Consider the following 12,583-nt stretch of genomic DNA (forward strand, 5'->3'; position numbering starts at 1 on the left):
GTGGGTCCTGAGTCTGAAGAGGCTGATACCTTTTAACTCAGAACCCAGAGTTTTCAGTAGCACTTTCTGCCCGGTAAGCGTGCAGAGGATTGCCGTTGGTTTCTAGAAGGAGCATTGTGCAGCACCCAGAAAACTGCCCTTGCGGCTTGCTTTGTAGCCACTTTGAAGGTGTACATGTAAGGTGTACTCTCACTCCCAATGACAACAGTTAGAAGGGTATAGCTGCTCCCACTGGGCCACAAACAGAGTGATACATCAACTCCTATATGGGGAAAGGTTACAAGACATGGAGCTTCCTAGTCGACATGGTAGGGACGCAGGCGGCGCTGTGGGTTAAACCACAAAGCCTAGGACTTGCTGATCAGAAGCTCGGCGGTTCGAATCACCATGGCAGGGTGAGCTCCCGTTGCTCGGTCCCTGCTCCTGCCAACCTAGCAGTTCGAAAGCATGTCAAAGTGCAAGTAGATAAATAGGTACCGCTCTGGCGGGAAGATAAACAGCGTTCCCATGCGCTGCCCTGGTTCACCAGAAGCGTCTTAGTCATGCTGGCCACATGACCCGGAAGCTGTATGCCGGCTCCCTCGGCCAATAAAGCGAGATAAGCGCTGCAACCCCAGAGTCGGTCACGACTGGACCTAATGGTCAGGGGTCCCTTTACCTTTACCTTTACCTAGTCGACATGGTAAGAGGTGTGTTAAGATGTAGAGGAAGCAGACAGAAAAGGTTTTCTGTTTCTCTCGTGAGAACTTGGGGACGTCCAATGAAGCTGAACATTGGAAGACCCAGGACCAAAACTTTCTGTAAGAGGCAGTGATGGCCACCAAGCAAGACGGCTTTAAGAGAGACAAATTCACGGAGGATGAAGCTACCAGAGTCTACTAGCCACATCTCCACTGTTGGAAGAGAGCTGTTGAGTTCAGGTCCTGGTTGCAAGCTTCTTAGAGGCCTCTGGCTGGCCACTGAGAGAACAGGACGATGGACTAGATGGGCCCTTGGCCTACCCCAGCAGGTCCTTCTTATGTTCCCTTCGTTCCAGGAGACAGAAAAAGACCACCGACGGGTCCCGTGCCATTTTTAATAATAAAAAATCGCAGTAACAAAAGGGCAATTGATACAAAAGAGAGGCTTTGGATATGGCACGGATCTCAAATATGCCAGCTTTTCTTTTTCTCCTTTGGTTCCACGGCATCATGTTCCCCTGTTCCCTTCCGTCAGTTATTATTCTTATTTTCTTTTCTTTTTTAAAAAAAGTGTGAAGCTTGGTGATCAGCTTGACTGGCGTTCGGCAAGAGAGTTCTCTTTTGTTTCTGGAGCACATCCCGTTTCAGCTTCATTTATTCCTCCCGCTGTGAACAAGGGGAGCGGGCAACAAAACCAACTGCCTCCGGCAAGGCTCTCCCTGTTGCCTCGATGGTTTCCTCCGGTCACGTGGGTCTCCGTCAAAATTCTTTAAAGCTGCAAGGGCAAAGAGAGGCATTAGAAATGTCATCCTGGTGGACACCCCAATGCAGGTGGGGGGGGGGGGATACCTTTTCAAGGGCCAGCAGATTTAAAGGAAGAGCGATAGAGACAGGTTTTTCAGAAGGCTTCCAAGCTAAAGCAGTTCCTGTTGCATCCTCTCTGGCTTGGGCAAAGTCCCTGGGTGAGTTGAATGCCTTGTGAGTTGAACGTTTTGGCTCCCAAACGCCGCAAACCTGGAAGTGAGTGTTCTGGTTTGCGAACGTTCTTTGAAACCCAAACATCTGACGTGGCTTCCGATAGGCTGCAGGAGCTTCCTGCAGCCAATCGGAAGCTGCGCCTTGGTTTCCGAACGCTTTGGAAGTCAAACGGACTTCCGAGGTACCACTGTATTTTGTTTTAATCTTATTGTTTTGGTTGTAGGCTGCATATATTTCCACCCTGGTGCCTTTGGGTGGATGAGAAATGCTTTTAGATAAATAATTTATAAAATGATCATTATAGATCACATACATCAAGCTTCTACAAGTTGTGATCCTTACATAGCCCAAATGTCACAGAATGCATAAAAATTGGGGGGGGGGGGATGGACTGCAGCATTTCAAGTAGTAAAAAAAAAAATGTAACCAGCCCCACTTGAAGCAGGGGGTAGGGTGGGGCACCGAAAAAATGGCCCAATAGGAATTGAGCATCCTCATTGGATACAGGATGCTAAATACCTGGTGTGCGTATGTCTAATACAGATCTGGAGGCTAGTGGTGAAATGGGAAAGGGCATGGCTGGCAGAAGAACAGGTGCTCCGCACACTGCAACAATTTGTTGCAGCTCATAATAATAGTAGTAGCAATAATAATAATAATAATAATAATAATAATAATAATATGATGATGATGATGACCTAGACCAGTGGTTCCCAATTAGCTAATTACTGAGGACCCCCTATTTTTCAAAAGCCAAACCACAGACCCCCTACTTTTGACAATTTTTATTACTCTGCGGCAGTTACCTCTACAAAGTAATTTTTCCGAACAAAATGTGGGGTAGCCCCAATAAGCAAAGGATTTTAGGTATACTAAAAACAGACCATAAAATTTGTGATATTAGCCTGCAAAAAAAAATGACAACAATTTAGTTGGGGGGAGGCAAGGGACGGGACTGCAGACCCCCTGGGTGTGTTCCATGGATGCCCAGGGGTTCTTGGACCCCTAATTGGGAGCCACTGACCTAGACAGAAAGTTACCCTTAAGGACAGGCATCTATTGTGCATTTATGCCATTTGATGCCATATAAAGGTAAAGGTAAAGGTACCCCTGCCCGTACGGGCCAGTCTTGACAGACTCTAGGGTTATGCGCCCATCTCACTCAAGAGGCCGGGGCCCAGCTCTGTCTGGAGACACTTCCGGGTCACATGGCCAGCGTGACATCACTGCTCTGGCAAGCCAGAGCCGCACCCGGAATGCCGTTTACCTTCCCGCTAGTAAGCGGTCCCTATTTATCTACTTGCACCCGGGGGTGCTTTCGAACTGCTAGGTTGGCAGGCGCTGGGACCGAACAACGGGAGCGCACCCCGCCGCGGGGATTCGAACCGCCAACCTTTCGGTCGGCAAGCCCTAGGCGCTGAGGCTTTTACCCACAGCGCCACCCGCGTCCCTATGCCATATACCAGTCTGTATTTCCCATATACCAGTCTGTATTTAATCAGGATTTACATTTTCCATACTAAGTTTTTTTAAATAAAAAGAAAAAGAAACACCTGTTGCCAGTGTCCTGTGTGCGAGATCTGAATTTGCATTCTGGAAGCACCCTCTGGATGAAAACTGGATTTAAATGCCCATCCACCAAGTTCATCTTGCAATATGAACCTATTTCCGTTCTTTCTGACCAAAGCTGGATGTCACCCAGCAGCAGATGACTGCTCACAGTCGTATTGCTGCTGGAGGGGCGAGAAGGGCAGCTAGGTGCAAATGCATCAGCAGATAATCTTCAGTGGCGCATTTGCACTGCAATGACTTTGCTGCTGGTAAACATAAGTGCTGCAACCGACTGGAGGTCAAAGAAGGAGTGTTGCCCCACCAGGTTGCCCATTCCTGATGTCCCCAACTGCACCCCTTGCTCTAAGACCATTCCTTCGTTTCAGGTTTAGAATTCAAGAGGAAGCAGGAGAAAAATCAGTCAAGAAGTTGGCAACAGAGGATCTTCAGAGGTGACCACAGAAATGCAGACTCACAAGAAAGAAGTGTGAAAACCCGTGGAAACTCAGTGGATTGCTTAGGGCTCTCTTGGCTCCTTCTAAGTTCCCATGAACACCAGCTCCACCACCAGAGTACAACAGCCTCACTTATTCCAACAGAGGTGGCAGAAGGCCAAGGAAGGAGTGATGAAACCTTTGACCATGAGGTCCCAACGACAGCAGAAAGCAGGAGATGACCTACTAAGTAACACCAGGGGCTTGAGAAGTAGACTTACCATGACTTATGGCCCCAGAACATGCCTACTCAAGAGTGATGTCTGACCTGTGAACACAATCGATATATAGTGGTACCAGGGTTCTTGGGAGAGTAGGTGGGAGAGAAAGAGCATGCTTTATTACGCAACATGGCTTGATACTTTAAAACAGTGGTCATCAGGGCCTAGCTAGATGTTCCAAGGGACATTTAGCATCTCCCCTGGGGATCTCCCCAGCCATGTGGCACATGAGCTTACCAACTGAATCTGGGTGCCCCTGCCTCTGTTAGTCGCATGGCCACCAGAAATAGGGCCTTTGTTGTAGTGGCTCCTGATTATAGAATACCTTTAAGCCAGAAAGTGGGCCTTTGCTGTGGTGGCACCCCTAATTACGGAGCACTCTCCCCAGATGCTTTCACCTGGTGCTTAGAGTGGTACCTCTGGTTACGAACTTAATTCATTCCAGAGGTCTGTTCTTAACCAGAAACCGTTCTTAACATGAGGTACCACTTTAGCTAATGGTGCCTCCTGCTGCTGCCACACCACGCCACCAGCGCGCAATTTCTGTTCTCATCCTGAAGCAAAGTTCTTAACCCGAGGTACTACTTCCGGGTTAGCGGAGTCTGTAACCTAAAGTGTTTGTAACCTGAGGTACCACTGTATTGCTCTATCTTTAGGCACTGGCTTAAATCTTCCCCATTTTTACTAAGCATTTTCCTATAACATGGGAATTGTTCTCTTTTTAATGGTTGCCTAATGGTTGCCTAATGAGGCTGCCTAATTTTCTTTCGCTTATAAGGTATGCTTTTTGTTTGTTTCAAAATCTATTTTTTTATATTTTATCCTGGTTTGGTTTTAACATTCAAACACAAGTCCCCTTCAAATGTTGGAACTTCAGGGTAGGAATTGTTTGGAAATGTTTTGGCAGCAGGCTGGTCACTCCCTAGAGGGGGAGACCAATGTTAGTCCTACTCGGAGTAAACTTACCAAATGAAGAGACGTGACTCAGGAGACTTATGGCCACATTCACACCATATATTTAAAGCAGTATCATGCCACTTTTTAACAGAGCTGCCTTTCTCCAGAGCAGCTTGGGAACTGAGGCTTCTTAAGGGAGCTGTTGGAGATCCCTCTTCCCCTTCCAAAATGATAATTCCCAGAGCTGTTTAATAATCCATCCCTCTTCACAAGGAACTTTGGGAATTGTGGCTCCATGAGGGGAATAATACTAATACTAATAATAATTTATTATTTATATCCCTGCCCATCTGGCTGGGTTTCCCCAGCCACTCTGGGCAGCTTCCATCAAAATATTAAAATACAATAATTCATCAAACATTGAAAACTTCCCTGAGCCTTCAGATGTCTTCTAAAAGTCAGATAGTTGTTTCTTTCCTTGACATCTGATGGGAGGGTGTTCCACAGGGAGGGCGCCACTACCAAGAAGGCCCTCTGCCTGGCTCCCTGTAACCTCACTTCTCACAGGGAGGGAACCGCCAGAAGGCCCTCGGCACTGGATCTCAGTGTCTGGGCTGAACGATGGGGGTGGAGACGTTCCTTCAGGTATACTGGGCCGAGGCCGTATAGGGCTTTAAAGGTCAGCACCAACACTTTGAATTGTGCCCAGGGTCTCCTAACCCCACTCAACACCCTTGATAAACTACAGCTCACATAATTCATTTAAAGTAGTTTCACAGTGTTTTAAATGTATGCTGTGAATGTGGCCTATGTCTCCCACGACGGCTGTCTGTGCCTCATTTTGGGGAGCTCATCTTTGAGAACCACTGCTTTAAAATACGGCCGTTCTTCTTTCTCAATCACGCGCACCCCCAAATCAAAACTCTCGGTGATTTGTTAACAAGGTACAACCGGTTATGGGAGTGTTGACAAATTGTGAAGACCAAGGCAATTATGTGGCTGCGCCGATGATTTCCTAGACATGATAGCCAAAATATGATTTTCCCCCCAACTTGAAATTCATTTCGATTATAGCATTCAGGGGCATTAGTCAAGGAGTCAAGAGGGGGCATCTGTGGGTCCCATGGCATGACAATGGCTTGCAGAAACAGGCACCAAACGTTTCAGTTCGATATTGGCTAGGGCTCTGCAGTCTTAAATCTGAATATTCATTTTAAAAATAGCACATATGGAAATGGCCAAATTATTGGAGGGAAATGCTCATCTCACCAACAATGTAAACATAAGAACATAAGTTGAGCCCTGTTGGATCTTCTCATAGTGGCTGACCAGATGCCTATGGGAAACCTATAAGTAGGACCTGAGTGCAACAACACTCTCCCATCTGGACGTTTTCCAGAAAATGGTCTTCAGAAGCACACTGCCTCTGACCATGAAGTCAAAGCGTAGCCATCGTGGCTGATCTCTCTATGTTATTTCAGTGCTGTTTGGGACTCTGTTAGAACACTGTCCCTTTCTTGGCCATAAGCAAACTAAGATGATCCATGGTGGATCATAGCAAAATTCTATCTAGCTTAGCATCCTGCTTCCAACCAGATATTTCTGGGAAACCTACAAACAGGGCATGAGGGCGGTGGCATTCTGCTACTGTTAGGTTCCGCAGCAACTGTCAAACCTCGGTTGTCGAACGTCATCCGTTCTGGAGGCCCATTTGGCTTCCAAAATGTTTGACAACTGAGGCGCAGCTTCCAATTGGTTGCAGGAGCTTCCTGCCCTCAAGCGGAAGCCACGTTGGATATTCGGCTTCCGAAAAACGTTCGAAAACTGGAGCATTTACTTCTGGGTTTTCGGGGTTTGGGAGCTGAAACATTCCAAAACAGAGGCGTTCAGGATCCGAGGTTTGACTGTATTCAGATGCATGCAGTCTCCAATGATGAAGGCAGCCTATGGCCACCACAACTAGGACAGCCTTCAGATCCATGAATTCATCTAATCTCCCTTTAAAGCCACCATCATTGTGGTAGTGAACTTTCCAGTTTAACTATGTGCTGTGTGAAAAAGTACTTTCTTTGATCGGGCCAGGATCTCTACACAGCCTCGGTGGGATGGTTCTAGGTCATGCAACTTGTTCATCTTCTTCGTTTCCCACCCTGATCTACGTGTTTGAATCCTGCTTGATCCAGTTGAGATTATTGTGTTCAACCCAAGTTATAACTGGGTTTCTGATCCAGAAAGCTAGGACAATGCAGGTGAATTTGCAGTCCTAGACGCATCACACCTTTGCTCTATTTAGGCAAACTTAAATCTCAAAGATAGGTCACAGAAACTGTGTTTTGCTACTGTGTTTTTGCCTCACAGATGCCCCGTGGGGGAAAGAGGGAAATCAAGAGAAAAATCATACCCTGAAATTTGCACACGCACCCTGCTCCACTAGATGGGAAGAGAGAACCAATGGGCATACTCACACTGCAAACTATTTCATATCCAACACTACTGGTTCTGTTAATGCCACACAAGAGCTAGGAAGGCACATGGGGGAGAAGGTTGCTGTTAGTATTGGTTAAGGATTGGTGGGCATGTTAGGAGTGGTGGTGGTAGAGAAACTGGGGTTCATTCTATCATGACCGGAGCTCCACTTGACTCTTTGCAGGAGAAGTCAGTTAGAAGGGGCAACGCCACACACTGAGGTCTCTGGGCAGTGACATCGCTGGTGCTTTCCAGGAAGGAAAGGGGCATCAGTGGAAGTGCTGGATGGGCTCTGCCCATGTGCCCAAACAGTGCCAACTTTCCTGCTGCTCCAGCAACATCACTGCAGGGAGGCCAAGTGTGTGGCAGCACCGCTCCTGGTTCTTTGGGATCCTGGTTCACAAGTGTCCCTTTAGGTATGACCAGAGGTTGATGACTTTAGGTACGACTTTCATGGTGGAGTTTGATGCTTGTATCTTGGCACAATAAGTCAAGATATTGAACCAGCCTTTCGGCCAGGCAAAGGGATAGCAGGAAACAAACCACAAAGTCTTTCGTTGCCTAAACTTTCCCATCTCGTCTGAACTGGTAAACTATGGCGAACGCCTTCCAAACAAGCCAGGATATTAAGCTAACCTCAAATCATGGTTTAACATCCTGGGGCAGGCATGTCCAAAGTCTGTTTCGGGGGCCTAATCCGGCCCACAGGTCGGTTTCATCTGGCCCCTGTGGCAGTTTATATCCTTGGGTAAAATCCTTAAAAAACCTCAACAACTTCAATCCTAAAAAAAGGATAACAACTTTGGTTGACCCTTTGGTCAGCCCTCGCGGCCCTTCACTTCATCAAATCTGACCCTCTTTGAAAAAAGTTTGGCCACGCTGTCCTGGGTCCCCCCCCCCCCACAAAGCAGCTAACCACAGCTTGGTTTGGATGATCCAGAAAACTACAGTGAAATGAGTGGCTTTCTCTTTTGTTTGCTCTTTCAAAGGGAAGAGCAATTGGGTTGTTTGCATGTGCAGCCGAAAGCTTTTTGGCTTTTTAAGAGGAGATACCATGGTCTGAGCATGGTCAGAACATCTGCAGTCCAGAGGATCCCTGGCTCCTGCATGCATCTTCAGGGATTCACATGTGGTCTTCCCTAGCAGAAACTCTTCTGTTTAATTCCAATGTTTAGTTCCAAGAGCACTTGGGTTGTGGAACATTTGTTGGGGGTGGCTAACTGGGAAACGTTCTGAGAAATCAGTGTGTTTCAAGCTATAATCCTTTGCATGCTTACCTGGGAATAAACCCCATTGAGCATAGCAGGACTTTTCCATGTACCAGACACATACAGATCAACTGAAGATGGGAAGTAATCAATCTGATAACACGATGATCTGCAGCGGTGTTACAGATCTGTTACAGTGCTGGATCCACAACCGCAATTCTGTATCTACCCTAAATTTATTTTCTTTTTGCCGCCACCAGAATTTTTGTGTGTGAGACCAGATCAGGGCCGCAAACTAGGGGTTAGCCATTCCTGAAGTAAAACATGTGTAAGATGGTTAAGCGCTCTTTTGAGAAGGAGAATTTTGAGAATGCTTTCAGTCTGTGCATGACTGCCCCATGAGCTGCTGGTGCATGTCAAAAACGCCCTGTCAAACATGTCTGATAAATGCCCCACCAAGAATGGAGCATCGCTATCCTGGATTTTCCAAGCATGCTCCGTAGCATTTACTCCACATATACAGGTAAATCTGACATGCAATTCCAGCGTAGCAGGTCTCAGTAGCACATTTCAGAACAGAACGCCGCCATCTTGTTTTGCTTTGTGCACACTCAACTGGCCCAAGATGGCAGCATGTATTGGCAGGGGAATTCAACAGGGCTCCACTGACAGGCTGGTAAAACTTAAAATTCAAGGGAATCTGGGGGTGGAAATTTTTAAAGCACCAGTGAACCACAGGTCCCTGGAGTCATACATTCCAAAATATTCAGCCTCTGCAAACACCTACCCTCGTTTTCTTCCGCAGGAGCCGCACCACCCTCGTATTTCTTTGAACACCACACGTGAAAGGAACTGGAAGGGGAAGATATACTCAGAATTAATGATGGCAGTGGCAGTTTGGTGCATGCAGATAGCCCACCCAGCGTTTGTCCAAGACGCTGCAATGATGTCGCTGTGCTAAAGGCACCAGAAGCTGCCTTACACCTATTCAGACCCACTGGTCAATCCTACTCAAGCTTTCATCTGCTACATGAGGGGACTGCTCCCACTTGCCTCACCAAGCCACAGTTGCTGTCCATACCCATTGTCTTATACTGAGTCAGATGTTTTGGGACTACAATTCCCATCATCCCTGACCACTGGTCCTGTTAGCTAGGGATGATGGGAGTTGTAGTCCCAAAACATCTGGAGGGCCGAGTTTGGGGATGCCTGGTCTACACAGACTGGCAGCAGCTCTCCGGAGTTTCAGATGGGTGTCTTTCCAAGCCCCAACTGGAGATGACAAGGATTGAGCCTGGTACCTTCTGCAAAGCTCTACCACTGAGCTACAATCCTTCTTCAAAATTACACACAGACAAATGAGGTTGGAAAGGAAAGACCCCATGATAAGTTTTCATATAGAGCTGCTATTTCTCCATTGGTCTACCTAGACCAGTACTGTCAGCTCTTGACAGACAGCAGCTTTCCAGAATCTCATTTGTGGTTCTTTCTCAAGTCGCTGTACTGAGATCCTTTTGACTGGAGATGATGGGGAATGCAAGCTGGGACCTCCATGCAAGCAAATCGGCTGCTCTACCACTGAGCTGCAGGTGGTTCCCAACTTAGATCAGGATTGGTGTAGCAATATCAGCTGTTCTCAAGGGTTTACCCAACTGAGGTTTAATTTGGTAGGATTCACCCATTAGCTAACGGCAGGGATGGAGACCTCCGGACATTGTTCATCTCCATTCTCATCAACACCAGCTTGAATGGCCAACCATCAGGGATGAGGGGAGTTACAGGTCCCCAAAAAGTCCTACTCAGGTGAGACCCCTTGAAATTAATGGGCCTAAGTTAGCTGTGGCACAGGACAACTCTTGAGTAGGATTGGCACTGGATATAACCCATAGTCAATCATCATTTGCAGGGCCACCAGTTCCTGATCCCTTAGCTCACCATATCAAAAATCTGTGCAGACAGGGGCAGTAAGGAGACATGGATGTCTCACAGAACGGTTGGATTAAAAGAGGAATTGATGTTGAATGCTCTGCAAAAGGAAACTCACTAGGCAAGCCAGGAGATCGGCGGCCATCAACATGTAGAAGACATTGTCCCAGCCGGTGCGAGAGATCACACCTGCCAGCAGGGGTCCAAGGGCAGCACCTGCAAAATGAAAAAAAGAGTGATGCAAAGGATCAGCAAGCAGCCAAGAGCGAAGCCCAGCTCATGGCAATCAGGCAGGTTCCTTCTAGCACAGATGGCACAGAAAACCTATGTAGCAAATCCTACATGGTGGTGCTGGAAGAAGACTCAGGAAGTTGGAGATTACCAGCATGTATTCACAGTTAAGAACAAAAGACCTGCTGTGCTGCAACACAGCAAAGGTTCTTCTAGCCAGGACTATGCATCTAACAGGGCGGCAGCCATATACCCTGAGCTCACAAGAAGCGTATGGTGGCAAAAGCATTTGGTGATCTCTGAATGTGGGGGTTCTGTTTGTAGCTAACATGGCTGACTGCTGTTGACAGATTGACCATTTACAGCAGTGGTTCTCAACCTGTGGGTCCCCAGATGTTGTTGGACTACAACTCCCATCATCCCTGAGCTCTGGCCTTGCTAGCTAGGGGTGATGGGAGTTGTAGTTCAACAACATCTGGGGACCCACAGGTTGAGAAAAGCTGATTTACAGCATGGGTAGGCAAACTAAGGCCCGGGGGCCGGATCTGACCCAACTGCCTTCTAAATCCGGCCCGCGTACGGTCCGAGAATCAGCGTGTTTTTACATGAGTAGAATATGTCCTTTTATTTAAAATGCACCTCTGGGTTATTTGTGGGGCCTGCCTGGTGTTTTTACATGAGTAGAATGTGTGCTTTTATTTAAAATGCATCTCTGGGTTATTTGTGGGGCATAGGAATTTGTTCATTCCCCCCCCCCCCCTTCAAAATATAGTCCGGCCCCACACAAGGTCTGAGGGACGGTGGACCAGCCCCCTGTTGAAAAAGTTTGCTGACCCCTGATTTACAGGGGGTACAGAAGCAGGGGTGTGACCAGGGATGTTGGAGAGCCCTACAGATTTGTCTAAGACATATAGGAGCACAGGAAACGGACTTCTACTGAACCAGCCATTGGGCCATCCAGCTCAGTGGGGTCCACAAGAGCGGGGGGCTACCCTTCCCCAACTCTCAGGGTGGGGGCACATATCAAAGTTGGTGTGGCCATCTTTTAAAAAAGATGGGGGGGGGGTAACCCAAACCCTTTGGCATTGCAGAATCACAGTGGGGTAACTATGGGAGCAGTCAGCTTAAGAAGGTATTTTGATTATGATGATGATGATGATGATACTACTTTAAAAAGCGCAGATTTGGGGAGCCACAAAAAGTCTTTTGGCATTACAGTATTACAATGGGTGACCTAAGGAAACAATCAGTATAGCTCCGCCCAAGGCATGATGGAGAACAGCAAGAACCGGGAAAAGATAGACATAACATTTTACAAGGACAGGAAGAGACATCATGGACAGAATTATTGTCACACACAGGAAGAACAAGGATATAGTTTGATTGCCTCACTTGCAATTTTATAAATCATTTCATGTGTCAATACAAATGGAAGTTGTTACTACTGCAGTTGTTGTATAAGGCATTGTTATTTTGACCAGAGTGTAATTGAAGTTATTAAGATTTTGGAACGCATAAATAAAGTAAAACTTCAAACCAACAACTCTAGCATGTAGGGGGCCACCTAAATTATGTCATTTGGTATCTGAATGATTGGTATTAGTAATTGTGTTATTATTTGGCATTGTTATAATGAGGCTATTATTGGATTGTAATTGAAAACTAATAAAAAATATTATCGAATAGAAAAGAAAAGGAAGCAATCAGTATTTACTTTTTTAATGAAGTGAAAATAAAATATTTTGCCATCAGAGGAGCAATGAAATAAATAATAATAATAATAATAATAATAATAATAATAATAATAATAATAATAATAATAATAATAAAGGTAAAGGTACCCCTGCCCATACGGGCCAGTCTTGACAGACTCTAGGGTTGTGCGCCCATCTCACTCAAGAGGCCGGGGGCCAGCGCTGTCCGCAGACACT

The 12,583-nt window shown here is 46.6% G+C and overlaps 1 protein-coding gene across 4 annotated transcripts in view; it reads right to left on the reverse strand.

Moving 5' to 3' along the window:
* Window positions 1-1,061: 1,061 nt before the first annotated feature.
* SLC37A2 (solute carrier family 37 member 2) overlaps window positions 1,062-12,583 on the reverse strand; it is a 61,027-nt gene continuing 49,505 nt past the window's right edge. Inside the window, exons 16-20 of one of the 4 annotated variants that reach the window (XR_013390801.1) lie at window positions 10,540-10,637; window positions 9,283-9,347; window positions 7,287-7,340; window positions 3,925-3,971; window positions 1,062-1,455 (exon numbers count right to left, since the gene is read on the reverse strand). Coding sequence is in view for 3 of the 4 variants with exons in the window: in XM_077919231.1 (XP_077775357.1) it covers window positions 7,295-7,340; window positions 9,283-9,347; window positions 10,540-10,637 (209 nt within the window). In the remaining variant the exon portion in view is untranslated. The remainder of the gene's footprint in view (window positions 1,456-3,924; window positions 3,972-7,286; window positions 7,341-9,282; window positions 9,348-10,539; window positions 10,638-12,583) is intronic. The other 3 variants (XM_077919232.1, XM_077919231.1, XM_077919233.1) reach the window with 3 other exon arrangements.

Source organism: Podarcis muralis, chromosome 15 (genome assembly GCF_964188315.1).
Source record: "Podarcis muralis chromosome 15, rPodMur119.hap1.1, whole genome shotgun sequence".
NCBI lineage: Eukaryota > Metazoa > Chordata > Lepidosauria > Squamata > Lacertidae > Podarcis > Podarcis muralis.